Here is a 21,707-nt window from a genome sequence, read left to right as displayed (position 1 = left end):
TATATATATATATATATATATTTGCAAGATCACATGTAATAATATTTGTAGGGTGTTTCATCACCAAATTCAATAAAAGATACAAACAAGGTAAAAAATATAAACAAGGTAAAAGGAAAATATGTACATGGTGTAATAAAAGTTAGGGTGATGTACATTTTATTTTAATTAAAAGTAATATATTTTAATCATATAAATAACAGACATTTATAGGGTGTTTCATAACCAAATTCAATAAAAGATATAAACAAAGTAAAAAATATAAACAAAGTAAAAGGAAAATATGTACATGATGTAATAAAAGTTAGGGTGGTGTATTTTTTATTTTAAATAAAAGTAATATAATAATCATATAAATAATGAGTACCCACAAGCACACGAATACCATAATACTCATATTCGTCCGTATGTACTACAAATATTTTGAAAAACCTGCGGGTACTCATTTGTGATTCATATCCATATGTGTTCTATCAACCAGTACGAGTTTTTTTGTCATATTTTATTATGAACATAAAAAAATATGAATGAATGCTCTAAGTGGGCCTCCCCTATTATCAAACAACTTATGAACAGTTTTTATGTGATAATGTAAAAATATTTTATAATTATAATGATAATTTCATGTTTTAAATTTAGAGAAAAATATATAAACTAACTTTACACGACTAAGTAAAATGGTTGATGATGGAATAAAGAGCATAAAACTTTGAAATGCAATTTTTTTATTCTTGTAATTTTATATAATAAGATAAATTGTCACCTTTAACCATTAAGCTTATGACATATGTCATATTCTTTAATTATGACACTAATTATAATATTAGTGGTGAGATGAAATAATTTATTTCATATTATTATTCATTTTACTTCCTATTTTAAAAGACTTCATAAAAAATAAGGAAAAGTCACAAACATCTTTTGGAGGAAAAACTTGTGATTTTGCGTTTGAGATGCGAAAAAAACAACAAAAACAGAAAAAAACATGGGTGCATAACGCAAGGCATTCCTACTGAACTGAAAATTTGAGAAAAGTGGAAACACAAACCTCAGATAAACAGAAACCTTATCTTCTTCCCAACTATCACGCCAACTGCACCATTTCATCGCTATATCAAACCTCTTTTCACGCTAGGTGGGAATCTTCTCCCTCTTTCTCTCAATCCCCACATTTTTTTCATTATATTCATCACAACCCATCAAAAGGGTCACTAAAAGTTTAATTTTTTTCAAAAAAAAAAATTGAATTTTGCATCTTTCCCATTTGAATGTGAATACGAGGTTGTCCCTACCTTGATCTCTTTTTTCCAACTAGTTTTCAATGCTCCCCTTCTGGATCTGTGGCCCCTTTTGGATCTGTGCTCCCTTTGTGGTTCTGTTTATGATGGATATTTGGAAACAAGAGTTTTTGTTCCAGTAGATTTGAAATTTTATGTTGCATTTTGAAATATCTGTTATGGAGTTCCTTGAATGATTGGAAGTCAATTTATTTGGAATGGCTTTAGCTGATATGGTTGCAGAATAATGAGATCAGTGATTGGGATCACACATTAAATTGAATTTGAAGTTTGAATTTGCATTTTAATTCAAATGCGTTGTGCTGTCCTCAAAATTTATTGTTTTATCTGCTTGTGTCTTGCAGATCCAATGCTAATTTTGAATAACCAAGTTGCTTTGTAATGGATTTCTGAATGTTAAACTAAGGCCTCATATCATGATGTGTGGATCAGTTTTTCAAGATATGTGGTGTGTGTGTGATTGTGGATCCTTCATGTTATTCTTTATATGATCTTAGGTTGTTCAAATCCAAAAGTATAGTTGTTTCTAGGTGGACCAATCACATGGATGGTTTTTGTAAATTGTCCCCTGGGAACCAAAAAAAATGCAGTTTATTGAGCATTTCTCAATTTATTTAAGTGACAAGTTTCTATGTAGACCTTTCCTCAGGTCTAGGATTAGGTTAGATGCAAGATGTTATACATTAATCTTGCTTATTTCATGAGTAAATAATATTACCAGCTGCTTATAGTTAAATATGGTGAGATGCATGGATATTTTGTTCCATTTGTCATTTTCTGACCCTTTTGATAGCCATAATATGATTTTAGGTTGCAAATGTTTTGTAGAATGTGATTATGTTAATAATTTCTTTTAAAACTGAAAATTTGTTGATTTTGCATTTCTCCAGGCTTCTTTCTTTGCTTGGTGCACATCATTTGAATGTGGATGGAATGTTATGGAGGTTAGTTAGAAAAGAGTAGTGGTGAAGTTGTAAGAAGTAGACAAAAACATGGCTCCATCTAGCAAGGCTGAGAAAAAGGCTGCAGTTGATGCAGCAGCGTGGATGTTCAATGTCGTCACTTCTGTTGGAATTATCATTGTAAACAAAGCTTTGATGGCCACTTATGGCTTCAGTTTCGGTAAGTTACCTTTGAACTCCTTAATGAGATTTTCTGTTATTTCTATACTTTGTTTTCCTTGGTTGTATAACATCATGCTTTTATATTAATTTCTTATCTTCTTTTAATACGATTTGTGTACTGCTTGCAGCTACAACATTAACAGGTCTTCACTTTGCTACAACAACTTTGATGACGACTATACTAAGGATGCTGGGATATGTCCAGTCCTCTCATTTACCATTGCCAGATCTTCTAAAATTTGTTCTCTTTGCTAACTTCTCTATTGTTGGAATGAATGTTAGCCTTATGTGGAACTCGGTCGGATTTTATCAAGTGAGTTGGACTAAGCTTTACCTATTGGACCAGTAATGCCTTCAGAAGTTATATTTACTTTTTAACCATTGGCAGATTGCAAAGTTGACTATGATCCCTGTATCCTGCTTATTGGAAGTTGTCCTTGACAAGATTCACTATTCAAGAGGCACAAAATTGAGCATCGGTGTCGTTCTTTTGGGTGTCGGTGTTTGCACTGTTACTGATGTGAGTGTTAACACTAAAGGATTCATTGCTGCATTTATAGCAGTATGGAGCACTTCTTTGCAACAATATGTAAGTTTCCTCTACATGACATTGACTGCATATGTTTCAATTTTAAATGTTTTGGTTAACTCAAATAGATTCACGCATGCACAAACACATGAAAGTCCAAAAAACATAAGCTAAATTATTATCTGTTTGGATATAGCTGCTAAATTCAAATCCCTGTCTTACATACAATATTTATATTTCTACGCATGCTTTTTTCTTTACATTATGGTGTTATAAATTATTTTTTTATGATTCATCCGACTGTTTACTGTAAGGGTGCGTTTACGAGTTGAGTTTTGGAGGGGAAGGGGGAAAGGGACGGCTTTAGAGTCATCTCACAAGTGTATTTCATGGCTCCCACACCTTCCCTTTTTCTTCTTTCCCCTCAAAAATCCAACTTGCAAAGCTACCCTAACATTCTATGAATTAGTATGTCCTACTCTGAATTGTGTATCTTATTTATGTGTGCCTGTCTGTACTCATGGATTTTCAAATCTTTTATGCACAGTATGTTCATCTTCTTCAGAGGAAGTATTCACTTAGTTCTTTCAGCCTATTGGGACATACAGCACCTGTTCAGGCTGCATCACTACTATTATTAGGACCGTTCCTAGATTATTGGTTGACGGAGAAAAGAGTTGATAGATATGACTACAACACCACTGCTTTGGTAAGTACTAAATAACACAAATATATTAGTACGTAGAGGGATTGAGTGTTTTTTCTTTGTGATCCTACTAAAAAATCCCCTAATCTATTAAAAACTCTAAAAGGTTCTGAAAAATTAACTTTCAAAATTTTAACCAACTTTTAATTAGTTTACTCCACTTTCTTGGTCTACCAGTTGTGTCTTCTGATTGTCGAATTTGATTAATTGTTTTTCCTTTCATTATGACCACTTAAATAATTTGAAGGGATTTTGTTCCATGGATTGGCCATTCTGTGGAAAGTCTCAGCCTATGTAAGATAGTCTGTCCCAAGCTCAAATAAAAGAGGGGGTTTGTGAGGCAGTTAACTACATACGTAAAATTTGTCTTATCTCTATGACATGGACAAACAATGTGATTTTCCTCAACAAAACAACCAAACCTTTATCCCACTACGTCGAGTCGGCTACATGGATCGTATGATGCTATAATGCTCTATCATAAATCATGTTTATCGATAAAGCATTGATCTAAGTCTTTCTTGATCATCCACAATGTAGTTTTCCACACCTAGTGGGAAAAAGCTTTGATTGTTGTTGTTGTTGTTGTTAGATCTGTGGAAGCTATGGTATATAACATGAATTTCATAGAAAGATTAGTCAGAGTTTCTTTGTGTATCACTTTGAGGAAGAAAATATAAAAAAAAATGAATTTAATGACAACTGAGACAAAAGTTTGGGGAACAAAATTGAGTATCAAGTGTAAATTGAAGAACCTAATTTAGCTGTGGACTCTTTTAAGTATTCTCTGTGCCTGATTAATGTAGATAAGCATTACAAATCACCAGAACTCATCTAATACCTTTTGTTACGTTTGGCTTTGTCTTATATTGCCATTTTCTTAACTCTTTCCACTCTTTTTTGTTTTGGTTTTGACAGATGTTCATAATAATGTCCTGCACCATTGCGGTTGGCACCAATCTCAGCCAATTTATTTGCATTGGCAGATTCACTGCTGTTTCCTTTCAAGTACTAGGACATATGAAGACAATACTTGTTTTAATACTGGGGTTCTTTTTCTTTGGGAAGGAGGGTCTTAATCTGCATGTGGTTTTTGGTATGATAATAGCTGTGGCTGGAATGGTTTGGTATGGCAATGCTTCATCGAAGCCTGGCGGAAAGGAGCGCAGAACTCATTCTCTTCCTATGAACAGAACTGAAACAAGATAGTTTGACAGCATTCACTAATTTTGGTGTTTTTTTAAGTACACTGGTTTATTTGCAGAAGTTGAGCATACAAATATAGCTGATTTTAGGAAAGTGTTTTAATTATTTGAAATGAAACCTCATTGGTTCTAATTATTTATAACCTCATTTTGGAATTCTTAAAATTTGCTTTCTTGTTTTGGATATTTCTTGGTAGTTCTAGGTTCTCAGGAAAAAAAATCACCTTTTCTGAGATTAGAAGAATATTTTTATATTCTTTCTTGACCCATTATTTGTAATCTGTGCTTTTTGAGATTTATTGGTGATTCTTGTATGAAGCACAGTAAGATATGTGAAGATCTCTTATAGGATTCTCATCTTTGAAATGGTGATTGTGTTGTTCAACCCTCAAATCAGATGAATTGCCTATAAAAATATCTTAAAACTTAGCAATTCTTTTGCAAAATACAAGATCATTTTAAATTAAGTACATTTAGTTAAAGGCATGTCTTGCTAGGAAGAGAGGATAGTTTTGTCTTGAATTATTTATTTAGGGGTACACATATACTGTCCCACAAATTGTATCACTGCATATCATTAGTTGTAGTTGGTCAGAAAAATAATTAATTATTAATTTTGTAACTTAAAAATATTTTTTCAACCAACATAGGTTTGTGGTAAGGCTGTTCTCTATGAAAGTTGGACAATGCAATTATTCAAGAGAAACACTTGCAGCTTCAGGGATGAAGAGAGAAAGACTTGGTGAATGGAAGGAGTGTAGAATAAGGGTTCAAAGGTGTGACCATTTCCCTTTTATAAGAGAATAGAATGAGGCAATTGTATTCCACTTCTTAGCGTAAGTTCTACAATAAAGAGTATTCTTAGTTGAAAAAGTGGAAGGATCATATTACCCACATTAATTATACTCAATCTCAATCATTCATTTTCTTAGATCTAACGGACCAAATAGGTGAAATTTAAAAATTATTTAAGATTTCTTTTTTTCTCTCTCATCACTTATTGCACTCACTCATTTGGTCTGTTAAATCTAATCTAAAAAATGAATGACTAAGATTGAGTATATTCATCCTCTTTGAAAAATGATATATATGTAAAATCAATGACATATCATTACTTCAACCTCAAACAATGGCATGATAAATGAAATTAATTAAGGACAAACAATTAGAGTCAATGGCATTTATCTCATGGACATACATTGTGCAATATTTGGTAAAACCCAGATATAGTCAATCTGAACATTATCATCAGATAAATTCACAGGTAATCTTGGCCATGGATAAGCTTAACACAATGTATATAGGAGTTACCAAAGTAAGCTTGAGAGAGATCCCAATCTTCATATGTTAAATACTCATTAACATAAACATCGAAATACAGCAAACTGAGCAAAATACTATCAATATCACAGAAATGCAAGGGAAACAGGTACTTATCGCCTTCTATGACTGGAAACACCAAAGTCATATTAACATTAGGGACAGAACCATTCTTACTTCTGATCAACCTTACACTATTATGCACATTATCAGGTGCAAGCTCACGGCTAGCCCCTCCAACAGGAAACTCGATCCTACCACCAAAGTAGCTTCCCAGACCCAACAATGCCGAGAGTTAGGATTTTATGGATGATACAACCAGAGTTAGAAATTTGCTCCATGAATAATTGACATAGTACTTTAGTCTAGACATACGAAATAGATATTTTGGTTCACCAGTAAACTCATATTACCACTCAATATGAAAGCTACATAAATATTTTTGAAGTCAAAACAAATACAGTGATGAAAGCCACAAATTACAAAACCAAGGAAAATGATGACATTAATAAACAAATGTTTAATCAAAAGTGTGCATTCATATATTATATACTATGGTATAAACAACTAAAGCATATCAGATACATTACAACAATCCCTGAACTTGGTATTGGTCAGGCTTTCAAACTCTGCCATCCACTGATAGCTTGATCCATGGCATATTCCTTCACGTATCTTCTATTTACTTGCTGAATAAACTTCGCCAATCTTTGTGTTTTCCTTTTTTTGATAAAACTAAATATAGCCAGTCTTAAGTCTTAACATTATCATCGGATAAATTCACAGGCAACCTTGACCATGTTACAGATTCCCTACACCCAATCACCCTCCTACGAATAACAATGAATAAACTTAACACAATGCATATAGCAGCGACGGAAGTAAGGAAAACTCCTGTGTTTCCCCTAGAAAAACTCTTCAGAACAAAATCAGCACAAACTTCTCCATCAAGACTACCGTGAGAATTACTCAATTTCATCACCTCAACCCCATTCAAAATACCATCAATGGCACGTGGAATGCTGTTCTTCGAAGGACCAACACTAACACTCAAAGGACTGCTGCTATTTCTATCAACCACAAAGTCAGCATAGAATGGTGAAGCCAGCGAATTCGTAATGTATGAGAGATCCAAATCTTCATAAGCTAAATATCCATTAACATAAACATTGAAGTACAGCAAACCGAGTGAAATACTAGCAATATCACAGAAATGCAACCGAACCAAGTACTTATATCCTTCGACAACTGGAAACACCCAAGTCATACTAACATTAGGAACAGAACCATTCTTACTTCTGATCAACCTCGCACTATTATACACATTATCTGGCGCAACCTCTCTGCTAGCACCTCCGGCCTGATACTTGATCCTCCCACCAAAGTAAAGCTTTTCAGACCCAACAACAGCACTTGATCCGAAAAACTCATCATCAGGAATCCAAGTCCTCCATAAGGAATCATTAAAAGGAGTAACTTTAGGACCCCCAACATTGACCCTATGCACAACTTCAATACCTTGCCTACTCAACCCATCAAATTTCTCTACATTCCCTGAACTCACATTCAAATATTGTGCTGTATCAGGGACAAGGTCTTGTGGTGCAGAAATCACCTCAATCGCATTCACAAATGCAAAGTTGGAACCTTTAATAGGAACAAAAACAATCACAAGCTTCTCCGCACCAACCCATATCAGATATTCAATAACCCTAGGGTTCCCATTTTCACTATGACTAAAATTGCTCAAAACGACATACCCATTAACCAAGACGTGAAATTTCGAGCGACCCAGATCATAGTTCGAGGAATTGAAGGCGTGGAAGTGAAGGCGCACGATGTGGGTCCCAGTGGCTGTAATGGGGAACGAGTACTTGGCGGTGGTAGTGAAAACCCTGGCGGTGTGGTAGAGAGAGGGGAGATCATGAAGAAGGTTGTTGTCGTTTTGAAGAGAAACGGCGGAAGTGGAGGGGGAAGAGAAAAGAGGAGGGGAGGGTTGTTTAGAGGCGAGGTCGCCGGAGAAGTGACGGTTGTCGTGGAGGGTGGTGGTGGGGGCGGTGGAGCCGCAGTTGATGAGGTAGTTGTCGATGGGAGAGAAGAGGTGAGAGAGGACAGAGAGGGTATGGAAAGTGAGTAGGAAGAGGGAAGAAAGTAGATTGTTATGGAGAAAATTCATGGTTGATAAAGAAGGAAATGGTTATTTTTGGTGTGATAGAAAATGCAATTTCATTTATAATAATGAAGAAGAAGAAGAGGGAGTGGAGATAGGTCCAGGTCCACACGCTCTTACAGACTGGCAAGCATTTAGAGTAAGTACCTTTCCTATTCTCCTTCCTTCATCAATCTCTTTTTATTATTATTATCTAAGGGTAATGTTTTTGGCATTAGTTTGGAATTAGGTGTGATATTACACATTTACATTACTTGGGTTAATATTTTTTCAATTTTTTTTATACTACCTATATTTTCTTACATAAGAAGTTAATTTCTTTTAAAATATGTTATTCTCACTTCTAACAAATACAATTATATAAATCAAATTCTTTACATTTATGTCTTTATGGAAAAAAATTAATGGGGCTATAAACTATTAGACTAATTTCTTGTTAGTTAATATCTTATTAAATGATATCCTAAAATGACTTATCAAAACAATAATGAGAAAATTTTATTGAAAATATAAGTTTATTAGATTTGGATATTATTAAATACATTATTTTCTCCCATAAAAAATTCCGTATAAAATTGTTTGGAATGAAATCTAATAAACTCATTTAGTACTCCATTTATCTCACTTTCATTTTAAAATAACATATAGATTAAGGCAATCATCAAATGTTATTATTGCTAATATATTTTTAAATTGTTCTTAACAACTCCTACTCATCATTAATACACTTTATTTAATGCAATACGAACAAAAAAGAAAGAAAAAGGTGACTAATACATTATTTTTCTAATAGTATAAAAAATACAAAAATGTTAACATGTGTGGTAAGGAGGACTTCGCACCTGGTGAGTATAGAAGAAGAAGGCGTGTTTATGAATGGAAAAAGTGGCACTACGGTTTAAAGAAGAAGCATTGAGGCTAACAAAAAAGAAGCACTAACGTGTGCAATTGGGCTGGATATTTCTTGGGCTGGATCATTGGGCCTATATTTCATATGGGAGTTTTTTTAATAATTATTTATATATATGTGTGGTACAGTTCAAACAACCAGACTTTTTACGATATCTAACTCGAGTTCCATAATATCGATCTAAGCTTTCTCTTTTCCTTCCCAGGTAAAAATCAACTTGGTTCTTAGATGGAAGAAGAGAGAATCCAATTCTTCTCCATTTCCCTTCATACCCCAAAACACCAGCTGACAAATTTCACTAGTTCTCACTATGTAGTAACTTTTTGCATCTCATCTTTTCTAAAATGTAATGTTTTAGTTTCCTAAACAACATACGTCATTATTTTTTGGTGCAATATAATTCTATAAAAACGGGAAAATCTCTGCAACTTAATACCAGAATGCAATTGAACACAAGATAACAGAAATAAACAATTTCCAAATCCAGTGCTTTTAACCAAAATACAAATTACGTCAAATATGTCTGTTGTAATTCAAAATTTGCACCCAGACAATTTATACTATCCAAGCAAAAATACATAACAGCTCAACGCTTCTTGGAGACACCAACAGTCTTACCCCTACGACCGGTAGTCTTGGTATGCTGACCACGAACACGAAGACCCCAGTAGTGCCTCAAACCACGGTGGTTTCTGCATATTATAGTAAGCATGTGAGATTGAAGTGTTATTACATTAAACATAACTTTGTTAATCAATCATATGCATGTGTTATTTTATCTACCAGAAAGCCCACATAGTAAGTATTAGGTTATACAACTGAGAAAGCAAGAATATATGACTTTCTTACATCCACATTTCATATCAGAACATGAATAACATATCAAGTGCAACATTGTATTCCTACACTTGTAGATTAACTCACTAAAGATTGCTAATTCCATAATCGATGGTTAACTTCTTGGTACTATATAGTTAACATAACTAGAAAACCTGCAAATATGTTGTCACTAAATTCTAATACTTAGCTACTATAAGCCAGCAAAATACTTTAAATGCCTTCTTTAAGGGTTACACTTCAGTGTAGCTAAGATATAGCATCAAAGTTAATGGGATTAAATCAACACAATCAAACTCAATACATCCAACAGCACTCATTGCATTGATTCGGCATATAGTTTTTATGATTAATAAGATGACATTTCATGTTGCTTGTATCAGATTCGGATAATTCTTATCTTTGATGATCAGATTAAGAGGATTTTTGTGCTGACCTGCATATACAATTACTCCTCCAAAATGAGTATTCTTTTTAACTTAAAGTTGCAATTCTATTTCCAATTTAAAATTCTAGATATGCAAATGAATCACCTGATTTTCTTCAACCGCTCTAAATCATCCCTCAACTTCATATCCAGTGCATTTGACACCACCTGAGAATACTTTCCATCCTTGTAATCCTTCTTTCTGTTCAAAAACCAATCTGGGATCTTGAATTGCCGAGGGTTGGCAACCACGGTCATGATATTGTCCAACTCAGCAGCAGTCAATTCACCAGCTCTGTAAACATAACAACCAAAACTCAAATTCACTAAAAAACATGAAATGAACTCAAAAAATTATAACCAAATTCAGTAAAAATAGTGAAAATAAAAAAGATTAAAAATGAAATCAATTTTAACAGAAACTATAAAATCAATAAATATAATGAAAGGAAAAAGTACTTCAATACAAAAAATGACCTTTAAAAATAAAATAAAAACTAATAAAACTTCAAACAAAAATCAATATCATGAAAAAATTATTTCGATTAATATCATGAATCACAATTCGTGAAGCCAACAAAAATAGTAAAAACTTATTTCAATTAATATCATGAAAGTAAGAACAAAACATCGACCACCTCATGAAATTAAAAAAACAGAAATTAAACCCATTTCAATAAAAATCGTGAAACTTCAAAAAATTTGAATCCTGACCTCTTGTTCATGTCTACATCAGCTTTTTTGCATGCAATGTTAGCCAATCGCCTCCCAATACCTTTGATTGAGGTAAGAGCGAACATAATCTTCTGCTTCCCATCCACGTTAGTATTCAACACACGCAGAATGTGCTGGAAATCCTCGTTTGCGACCAGAGACTACGAAAACACACAAACAATAAAAAAAATTAAATACCCATCACCTGACTTCAAAATATAGTTGCCTAAAAAAGTCACCATTTACAATTGTTGGGGAAAAATCATCTTTTGAAGAATACCCACATTCCATAATTATGTAATCAACTTAGGAATTTACCATTTTGTTGGAATTGGGGGTGATCAGTGCGAGGAGGGAGACGCTTATTGCCGCCGAAGCTCTTATTTACCCTTAGCTGATTTGGGATTCTAGGGTTTCTGCGTTTTATACTCTTCGTTTGAGCCTCTAAGTGACTCACTAGCTTTTTAATGGAATGACGTTTATATCCCTGGTTAAAGCCATGCATGTCTGGGCCTCGTGCTCTAATGTCTGGGTTTTTTATAGTAAAAACTAAAACTAAACGAGGCTTTTATTTCCTAGACTTTTATATATACTATAGTAAATTGATGCATTTTGTAACCATCTTATAACTCCCTTTTTGTTGATGGTGGGATTTAAACCCACAACCTCCTGCACACTATTCCTTACGACCACTCTCTTCACCCATCAGACCACCTTGTGACTCTCTTACACATTTGAATTAATCATATAATGGTGAATATAAATTTTTACTATTTTATATACTCTTTATATTATTGTTTTTATTTTATATAAAATTTATATTATGATGTTATATATTATTTAATAATTAAATCATAATATTAATTACATAAATTAAATAAGAGTACATAATTTTTGGAATGTCACATTTCTCCTTATCTTAAAAAAAATCATCAAAATTGGAGGTTACTTGTTTTTTAAAATGAAATGTAGACACACTAGCCTTAACTCATGGGCATGTTTTCATTGACAATTAGGGTGGCCCTATTCATGCTCATGTAATGTTCATCTAAATTAGGGCGAACATGGGTATATCCGTTTTTAAATATGATATGAAATATCATGCTCTACTCGTCCTAAACATGGGAAGAGCATGCTTACAGGCCGCCTTAAACAAAATTAAAAAAAACATATCCAATTTTATATATATTTCATGTAAAATAAACAATATATATTTTACATACAAATATGTAAATATATTTATCATACAAATCGAATAATACATACAAAATATAAATGCATATATAATATAAAATATGCATTGTATATAGTTTGTATATAAAATACAAAAGGAATAGTACATATATATCTATACTAATAAATAAAAGCAAAACATAAAATAACTGCCAATGGTATAATTTATGTTTCTCATTTTACCCTTTATAGTTTATAATTTCATAATTTTATAGATTATGACCTATCAATATAAATTAATCTTTTTCTTTGACTGCCACATCAATTCTTTATCCCATATCCTTAACTGCTGCAGTTTATTTCATTTTGAAATGGCACAAAAAGTGGATAACTGAATTAAGATAAATGTGTAAATCATTTTTTCTAACTCCAGTTTATACATAATCATTGCAGTTAGATTCTTAGTCTTTTTAAAAGTTGATATCCCAATAAAAGTATAAAGCAATGCACTAATAATTTTGTTTTTCACTATTACTACTACCATTTCCCACTGCATACACTTTTCTCTCTCCATTTTTGTTCTACATCATTTTCTTCTAATATTCAGGTATTTTTCTTCTCAATTCTTCTTTGTATTCATGAGTTGGGAGATTATTTTATTAACCCTTCCATCTTTATGTTAATTTTTTTTAGTTTCTAATAACACTGAAAAAAAAGGATGGATGAAGAAGCCTGATTGATTAAATATTTCATGCACTCTATTTAAAGAGAATAAATGAGATCAAATAAGTTTTTACTCCTCTCACTATGTACAATACAACATTGGGTTGCTTGGAGTTCATCATCTGGTAAGATACATTTTCATATTAAATTATTAATCATATAAAAGTTATTAAACATAATCTAAAATTCATGAAAGAGAAATATTTCTCATCTTTAATTATGGGTTTTAACTTTTAACACCATTTTCCTATTACTGTTCGTTTAACTTCATATATTATAAAAGATAGTTTTTGAGATTGCTCTGTTGAGACCTAAGAAACAATAGATGTTACTTAAATTAAAATTACATAAATAAACTTTGTTAATGAAAATTGCTTGATATGATTTTTTTGTTACATAATTGATATGATTTAGGTAAAATAAGAGTGTATGAGTGTATCGTTAAAATTAAATTTTGAGAAAAAATATGCACATCTATCTTTCATATTTAAACATTAGTATAAATATTACCATCTTAAATTTTTCTGATATCAATTTCGTAATCCAAAATATCATATGATACTTTGCCAAAACAGAGAAGATACTTTACCAAAATTATAGCAATGAAACTATTTTAATGTTCCAATATTTTCATGGTCACTTATTACTGATGTTCTTTTGATATTTATTAGAATATTATTTTCGAAATTGTAATCCAAAATAATTAAAACCTCAAAATAATTCAATTACTTGAATGTTCAGTTTTTGAAAAAATAATATTGAACAATTACATCAATCAAATATATTCAACTGTAAATTACAGTATCTAACATAATTTATTATACTTGACATTATTAACACTACACATTACAAATAATAAGAAAGCGAGTTGACAGGCACGAGAGTGTCTGTCAACATTCTAGTATATATAATATAGAAAATGCATATACATAATAAGAAAATGATAATTTCTTTTTACATCTGATATATAAATGCATATATAACAAATGAAATAAACTTTCTTACATTTGACAAAATACATAAACATTTGCATATTTAATGTTAAACATTTTATCTAACAATGTCCGTAAGTCGTCCGTTTTGGCCACTGGAAATGCCTGCGGGTGAATAAGGCATATTCAGCAGGCATTTTAGAGTGGATGAACATAGTTTTCATACCATGTCCGTCTAATAAATGCGGGTAGGTGGACCCATGGGTTTTATCCAAATTGCCAATAATATTCTGAAGTATGTATCTTACACTCACTCCTTTTAAACAACCTCCACTAAAGTGATTTTATTTACTCAATCTGCCAGTCATTAAACTCCTCAATTGCCTCACATTTTCTAAGAATTATTTCCAAAACAAATTTTAAAGGCAGAAACTACTATTGCAAATTGCAAATTCTAGTTAATGTGTATAGTAATTTTCTTCGAGACCTAACCTTCCTAAAGGTATAAATTATATATATATATATATATATATATATATATATATATTCTTAAGTATTAAGCAAATCTTAGTTATACATCATTATAAATCTCAAAGTCACCTATTGAGTTTGAAATTTATAAGATATGAGTGACGGTTAATCTTTTCTTATGCTCTTGGTATATGTCTTCACACCATTGGATTCAAACAAAAGACACCACTTTATAGATTAACCCAACCAAATGTCAAGAAAAAAAATGTAGGAGTTAGGCTAGATCTCCTAAAATAATTATTTAATGCAAGATAATTTCTAATCTCGAGAACATGTAAAAATTACCATAATTCATAAATACTAACCTTATGCATTTATATTTGGAAATTAAATGAATAATTGCACTAATTCTATCAGTTGACTTTTCCTGGCATTTCAAGACTTAAAAGGAGTAAAAATAAGAAAGGATTGGTGCCTAATGACCAAAATCGATCAAGGCCACAATCAGATGATGAGTGCCCAACACAGGCACACTAACCGAGAAAATGCGCCAAACACAACTTGGCTAGATAAAGAATCGAGCTAGACGAAGAGGTTACGCTCAGTGTACCGCCCGTGCATCCAATAAAATTCAGATTGATAAAAGTCAATTGAAAAAGCTGAATAAGGATAAAACATTTAATTCCCATACTATTTTTCGGCATAATTAGAATATTTTCGATTCCTCATAGTCCTTAGGCTAGTATAGATTAAGAATGAGATGTAAAGGTGAGAGAGTATGTTGTTACTGTAGCTCGCAACAAGTCTAAATGACACGAAATAATCGTTACTGGCTAAGTCACGACCAGGTCGCTCTCTTTAAGACATTTCGTGGTACTGCTAATACTGTACAAACAGACTATCAACTATGTCGTCCCTACGATAAAACATCTCAGTTTTCTGTTATACGATTTCCTATTACACTATAAGAATCGCTCTCGAGAACACCTACAATATGGCTATTAGTGTTAATTGTCGAATTCCCACAGTATGGCTATCCGTGCAAATTATTTTTCCACAATAATGACTACTAGTGTAAGTTCTCGAAATTTCCACTTTGGCTGCATGTGCCAATTCTCAAGTGTCATGGAAAGAAAGAGGGAGAAGGTTGCCGAAAATGCGTTGGCAAATTATAATGAGGGAATGATGCCTCTATTTATAGCCTAAGGCCTACAACGGCTCTTTCCTTGTTGCATGTGTGTGTTGACTTGGTCAACACACGGTCTAAGCCCAAAGGGCCTAAAAATTTAAATTAATAAATAAATAAATAAATATTTTATTAAAAAGAATGTTGGGTTGTTACTTAAGGCTTATAAAGCCTTTCAACTCCCCCCTCTAAGCAAAGTGAGACTAATGAGTTTTTTCATTTCACTTCAAAACATCATTCTTTCAACAAATACCAACAATCTCCCACTTGAAATTAAATAACGATTTCCAGGAATTTCTATGGTCTCAATAAGATTGTGCATACACAAATGTGTCATGCGACTTGAACCTTTGCATAGTGAATAAGATTCAGATTTTACTAGAGTGACTCGTAGTCTTGAACTCTATCTTCAGCATCAAACTACACACAACATTTTCAAAGGTATATTCTGTAAAGCTTGTGCGTTAAAGGTCATGCACATCTATCCCTATGTAGTGAACGCTCTAGAAATTTATGTCCCAAAATTTCATAGGAAGCGGCCCCCACTTCCACATTCACATAGGTCAGTCTATCAAGATTACTCATGTAGCCTAAATACTCCACTCCAATTAGAGTATAGATCTCATTAAGAGTTTAATTCATCCTTACATATGCTACAGGGATCATGATTCTCATAATTTTATAGCATGTTCATTCTCATATCACTTCACGACTTGTTATTACCCATTGAACCTATTTCTTCGGGTATCCAGTCAGTTAGGTCAGGTTACCATCATGAGTGATCCTCGTTCTAAGGGCAACAGTCCCATACTTTGAGAAGTATTATGGACTTTCTCTCTAGGTAGTCCTTTCATCAAAGGATATGCTAAGTTATTCTTAGTGCGTACATGATCCACTATAACAGCTCCTATAGAGAGTAACTTTGTAATAGTGTTGTACTTACGACGAATTTGTCGTTTCTTACTGTTATAAAAGCGGTTCTCAATTTTTACTATAGCCGCGGTACTATCACAATGGATCAACACAGTTGAAATCAGATTTTCCCATATGAGAATCTCTGCAAGCAAGCTTCTCAGACAACTTGCTTCTTCACTAGCTGTTGCTAGTTCTATCATCTCAACTTCCATAGTGGATTGAGCCAAAATAGTCTATTTCTTTGACTTCCAAGAAACAACCCCTCCAGTTATGCTAAATATATAGTCACTGGTTGCTTTAGAATCATCTGAAAGAGTGTTTCAATCAGCATCGCTGAATCCTTATAGGACAGTTGGAAACCTTTGGTAATGTAATCCAAGGTTCATTGTTTTTTAAGGTATCTCATTACCCTTTCTATAGCATGCCAATGCTTCATACTAGGTCTACTGGTAAACCTACATAATAATCCCACAATATAGACAATGTCGGGTCTAGTGCAATCAGTAGCATATCGAAGGCTACTAATGATGCTAGCATACTCATCTTGCGTTACACCTTCACCAGTGTTCTTAAAAAGTTTTGCAGTTAGATCATTTGGTGTGCTATTAGGTTTATAGTCAAAGTATTTATATTTCTTTAAGATCTTTTCCACATAGTGAGATTGATCGAAAGAAATTCTTTCTTTTGACCTAGTAATTTTTATACCAAGGATTACACTTGCCTCTCCAAGGTCTTTCATATCAAAGTTGTTACGCAATAATGATTTCACATTATTCATAACATGAATGTTGGAACCAAATATGAGTAGGTCGTCTACATAGAGACATATGATAGTGCAAATGTCATTTTCTCATTTGTAATAAATGCATTTGTTGATTTCATTCACCTTAAACTCATTCAAGATCATCATGTTGTTAAACTTTTCATGTCGCTACTTAGGTGCTTGCTTAAGATCATATAACGACTTATCTAACTTGCGAACCTTATTTTCTTGCCCACATATTACAAAACCTTCAACTTGTTCCATATAGATTTCTTCTTCCAAATCACCATTTAAGAAAGTAGTCTTAACATCCATTTGATGTACTATTAAATTATGTAGCGTAACGTATGAAATTAGTACTCTAATGGATGTTATTCTAATAACAGGTGAAAATGTGTCAAAGAAATCTACATTCTCCTTTTGCCTGAAATCCTTAGCTACAAAGTGAGCCTTGTATATATCCATTGTACCATCAGGTTTCAGTTTCTTTTTCAATATCCACTTACAACCAACTGGTTTGCAAGCAAGAGGCAAGTCAGCTAAATGCTAGGTTTTGTTAGACTCTAGAGAATTCATTTCACCATTTATGGTCTCTTGCCACAAATCAACATCCAAAGAAGTCAAAGCTTCTTGGAGAGTTGATGGATCCTGTTATAATGTATAGACCATATAATCAGGTCCATACTCTCTAGCAGTCCTTGTTCTCTTACTTTTTTAGCTTATATTTCTAACTCATTGTTATTATCATTATAACTAATCACATGCATCAGTGGTGTACCATTTCCCAACAAATACCTCATTCCTAGTAAGAGTATACAAGTCTGCTCCTATGGTCTCAGTAAAGCCAACCTTATTAAGAAGAAAACCAGAAACTAGATTCTTCCTCATCTCTAGAGTGTGCATTACATCGTTGAGAATCAGAGTCTTCTCAGATGTAAACTTCAGCTCCACATCACTAGTTCTAACAACAATAGTGGTGTGGGAGTCACTCAACAAGACCTGCTTGTCATCAACATCCGTGTATGTTTTGAACATAGCATGGTCATAGTAGACATGGCGGGATGCGCTAGTATCTACCCTCCACTCATCAGTTCCTCCAACCATAGTGACCTTAGATAATACAGCCACAAATGGCTCATCAACCATGTTGGCTTGTGGAGGACAATCTATTGGTTTATTTCTGTACTTGCGTGACATATGACCTGGTTTCCCACACTTGAAGTGGGTGAACAGGTTTCTAGAGTCATTCTTAGTAGGTGGCTTAGCATATTGGACCATTTGAGGGTTCCAATTCTTGTTGTGACTGATGTTCTTAGCCTTATTCTAATTACGGTTCTGATTCTTGAAATTAGTGCCAGAAGGCTTCATAACCACACCTGAGAATTTCTTCTTAGTGCTATTGTTGGAGACAATCAACACCTCTTCTCTCTGATCTTGCTTACGAGTATCTTCTTCAATACAAATATGAGTGATAAGAGATTCCAAAGAGATTTCTTTGGTTTTATGCCTTAGAAGGTTTTTGAAGTCCTTCCAGCTAGGAGGCAGTTTATCAATTATTATAGCCACTTGGAATTGCTCATCTAGGGACATACCCTCGGAAATGATCTCATTAGCAATTTTTTGTATCTTGTGGGAGTGAGACTCTACTGATTTATCATCAGTCATCTAATACTTGAGGTAACGGCTAACAACATACTTTTTAGTGTCAGCTTCCTCCGTATCATATTTCTTTTCAAGTGCATACCAAATTAATTTGGTAGACTTGTATGGGCTGTAGTAATCATTGAGATCATCAGACAACTCATTCAGAGTGAAGTTCTTACATAAGTACTCATTTCATTCTAGAGAGCTATTTCAATAGCTAGTTTATCTCTTTCCTATTTTTCAGCCTCATCTGACACCACTGGGATGTCGGTTTGAGAATGTGGGCAAAATTTCTCATAGCGAGGAAAAATTCCATCTTATGTTGCCAATGTTTGAAATTTGACCCGTCAAACCATAATGGCTTGTTTAGGTCATAGTTGTTCGGTCCAATAATATTATCTATGAATGTCGTTACAGTCGAAACGTCTTAAAAATGTTGTTACCATAGCTCACAACAATTTTGAATGGCACGAAATAATCATTACTGACTAAGTCACGACCAAGTCGCTCTCTTTAAGACGTTTCGTGGTACTTCTAATATTGTGCAAGTAGACTATCAACCACGTCGTCCCTAGGATAAAACAATCCAGTTCTCCTTTATACGATTTCTTACTAGACTGTAAGAATCGCTCTCGAATATATGGCCAACACTGTTAACTCTCGAATTCCCACCATATGACTACCTGTGCCAATTCTTTTTCCATAATACTGACTACCTATGTTAGTTCTTGGAATTCCTACTTTGACTGTCTGTGCCAATTCTCAAGTGTCACGGAAAGAAAGAGGGATAAGGTTAGATGAAATGCATCGGCGAAATATAAGGGGGAGAAAGGGAAGTTGAGAGGTAAACACCTTCAACTTGGTACAAATTATAATGAGGGTAAAATGCATCTATTTATAGCCCGTGACCTCCAACGGCTCTTTCCTTGTTGCATGTGTGTGTTGACTTGGTCAACACACAAGTCAACACACAGTCCAAGCCCAAAAGGCCGCAAATACATAAATAAATAAATAATTATTTTATTAAAAAAATGTTGGACCGCAACTTAAGGCTTATAAAACCTTTCAACTTTCCTCCTCCTAGCAAAGTTGGACTAGTGAGTTTTTTCATTTCACTTCAAAACATCATTCTTTCAACAAATTCCAACAGAGTATGATTGGTGGAGTGCTAATATAGACTGAGAATGATATGTAAAGGTAAGAGAGTATGATTGGTGGAGTTGATGTATGCTCGTGGAGGAGGTATCACTTCCCTTTGGGCTATAATTTTCTGTATCTTTCTCTGCTTAGTTTTGTATGAAAATGTTTAGTTATGTTTATCCTTTACTGAGATTGATTGTAATGTTCATCTGATGTATACTTTTGGGGATAATTTATGTTAATTTTGAGGTATTGCTTTCTATGAATTATCCTTGTTTTGCTTAATGCTTATTTGGTAAATGATGGTTCTCTTAATTTGATTCTAGAAGTGAACTAATGAAGAAATTATGGTTCTATAGTCTAAAACATGTAATTCATCTTTTTAGTGTAATGTAAGACAAAATTTTATGCTTAATTGTCACATGTGTGCCTATGTTAATATGGTTGCTAGACAGATTCAAATCAATATCAAATAACTCTCGATCTTATTAACATAGAATACTAAACATATATGTATGTTTAATGATTCATATACAAACCAATCAACCACCGTTTGAAATATAACTTAGGATAGTAATTTACTTGTTGAAATGTTAAATTTAACAAGTTTCTATGAATATGACAACTTCTTACTATATACTTGTTTGCGACACCCTTTGACAATTTCTATATCAATTTGTCGCTTAGCATTTTGTTGGAACATGGTTTGTTGAAAACCATGAGTGAGAACATTTAGGTGTGAAATATAAAAAAACACTCAAGTCCCACATAGGAGAGTTTCGAAAAAACAACTCTCAAGTCCCACATTGAAGAGTTTTGAAAAAGAAAAAAAAAAACAACTCTCAAGTCTCACATTGGAGAAACTAGGAACTTGGAAAAAATCCCAAGTTATAAATAAAAGCTTTCTCCCTTCATATTTTCTTGCCCCAAGTTGAATGCATTTTCATTCAACTTTTTCTTTCTCCCTCATATTTTCTGCCGATGCGTTTCCAGCAAACGGAAAGAAAGGGGAGAAGTTTGCCGGAAATGCATCGACGGAATATACGAGGGAGAAAGAAAAAGTTGAATGAAAGCGCATTCAACTTGGGGCGAGAAAATATGAAGGGAGAATGTTTCTATTTATAACTTGAGATTTTTTCCAATTTCCTAGTTTCTCCAATGTGAAACTTGAGAGTTGTTTTTTTTTCTTTTTCAAAACTCTTTAATGTGGGACTTGAGAGTTGTTTTTTCAAAACTCTCCTATGTGGGACTTTGGTGTTTTTTTATATTTTTCAAACCCAAAAGTTCTCACTCATGGTTTTCAACAAACCATGTTCCAACAATCCCCCACTTGAAATTAAAAAACGATTTTCGAGAATATTTGTGGTCTCAATAAGATTGTGCATAAACAAAGGTGTCATGCGACTTGAACCTTTGCATAGTGAGTAAGATCCAGATTTTACTAGAGTGACTCGTAGTCTTGAACTCTATCTCCAGCATCAAACCACACACAACCTTTTCAAAAGTGTATTCTGTAAAGC

At 33.3% G+C, this 21,707-nt stretch overlaps 4 protein-coding genes across 8 annotated transcripts in view; 1 reads left to right on the top strand and 3 right to left on the bottom strand.

Moving 5' to 3' along the window:
• LOC109341547 (light-harvesting complex-like protein OHP2, chloroplastic) overlaps positions 1-18,713 on the bottom strand; it is a 24,337-nt gene extending 5,624 nt beyond the window's left edge. For both annotated transcript variants that reach the window (XM_019579487.1, XM_019579488.1), the window contains exons 1-2: positions 18,708-18,713; positions 16,556-16,560 (exon numbers count right to left, since the gene is read on the bottom strand). The gene's annotated coding sequence lies outside the window, so the exon portion shown is untranslated. The remainder of the gene's footprint in view (positions 1-16,555; positions 16,561-18,707) is intronic.
• LOC109341546 (UDP-galactose transporter 2-like) lies at positions 887-5,201 on the top strand. 3 transcript variants are annotated; one of them, XM_019579485.1, is made up of 6 exons: positions 887-989; positions 2,189-2,420; positions 2,551-2,735; positions 2,811-3,011; positions 3,499-3,660; positions 4,576-5,201. In XM_019579485.1, exons 2-6 carry the CDS (start codon positions 2,291-2,293, stop codon positions 4,864-4,866), a joined length of 969 nt encoding a protein of 322 aa, XP_019435030.1. In that variant the 5' UTR covers positions 887-989; positions 2,189-2,290; the 3' UTR covers positions 4,867-5,201. The 3 variants fall into 3 exon arrangements, with proteins under 3 accessions (XP_019435030.1, XP_019435029.1, XP_019435031.1); XM_019579484.1 differs by having other exon boundaries at positions 919-1,135; XM_019579486.1 differs by lacking the exon at positions 887-989 and adding an exon at positions 1,168-1,281.
• LOC109341545 (probable receptor-like protein kinase At5g24010) lies at positions 6,556-8,439 on the bottom strand. The gene is made up of 2 exons (XM_019579483.1): positions 6,906-8,439; positions 6,556-6,823 (listed from the first exon to the last, which is right to left on the bottom strand). Exon 1 carries the CDS (start codon positions 8,356-8,358, stop codon positions 6,934-6,936), a length of 1,425 nt encoding a protein of 474 aa, XP_019435028.1. The 5' UTR covers positions 8,359-8,439; the 3' UTR covers positions 6,556-6,823; positions 6,906-6,933.
• LOC109341549 (40S ribosomal protein S18-like) overlaps positions 9,709-21,707 on the bottom strand; it is a 20,715-nt gene continuing 8,716 nt past the window's right edge. The window contains exons 1-4 of one of the 2 annotated variants that reach the window (XM_019579490.1): positions 11,559-11,680; positions 11,241-11,401; positions 10,633-10,821; positions 9,709-9,954 (exon numbers count right to left, since the gene is read on the bottom strand). In XM_019579490.1, coding sequence (XP_019435035.1) covers positions 9,849-9,954; positions 10,633-10,821; positions 11,241-11,401; positions 11,559-11,561 — 459 coding nt within the window. In that variant the 5' untranslated portion in view covers positions 11,562-11,680 and the 3' untranslated portion in view covers positions 9,709-9,848. Of the gene's footprint in view, positions 9,955-10,632; positions 10,822-11,240; positions 11,402-11,558; positions 11,681-21,707 lie in introns of those variants that run through there. The other variant, XM_019579491.1, reaches the window with a different exon arrangement.

This window comes from Lupinus angustifolius, unplaced genomic scaffold (genome assembly GCF_001865875.1).
Source record: "Lupinus angustifolius cultivar Tanjil unplaced genomic scaffold, LupAngTanjil_v1.0 Scaffold_497, whole genome shotgun sequence".
Lineage (NCBI taxonomy): Eukaryota > Viridiplantae > Streptophyta > Magnoliopsida > Fabales > Fabaceae > Lupinus > Lupinus angustifolius.
This window is presented reverse-complemented; position numbering and strand designations above follow the sequence as displayed.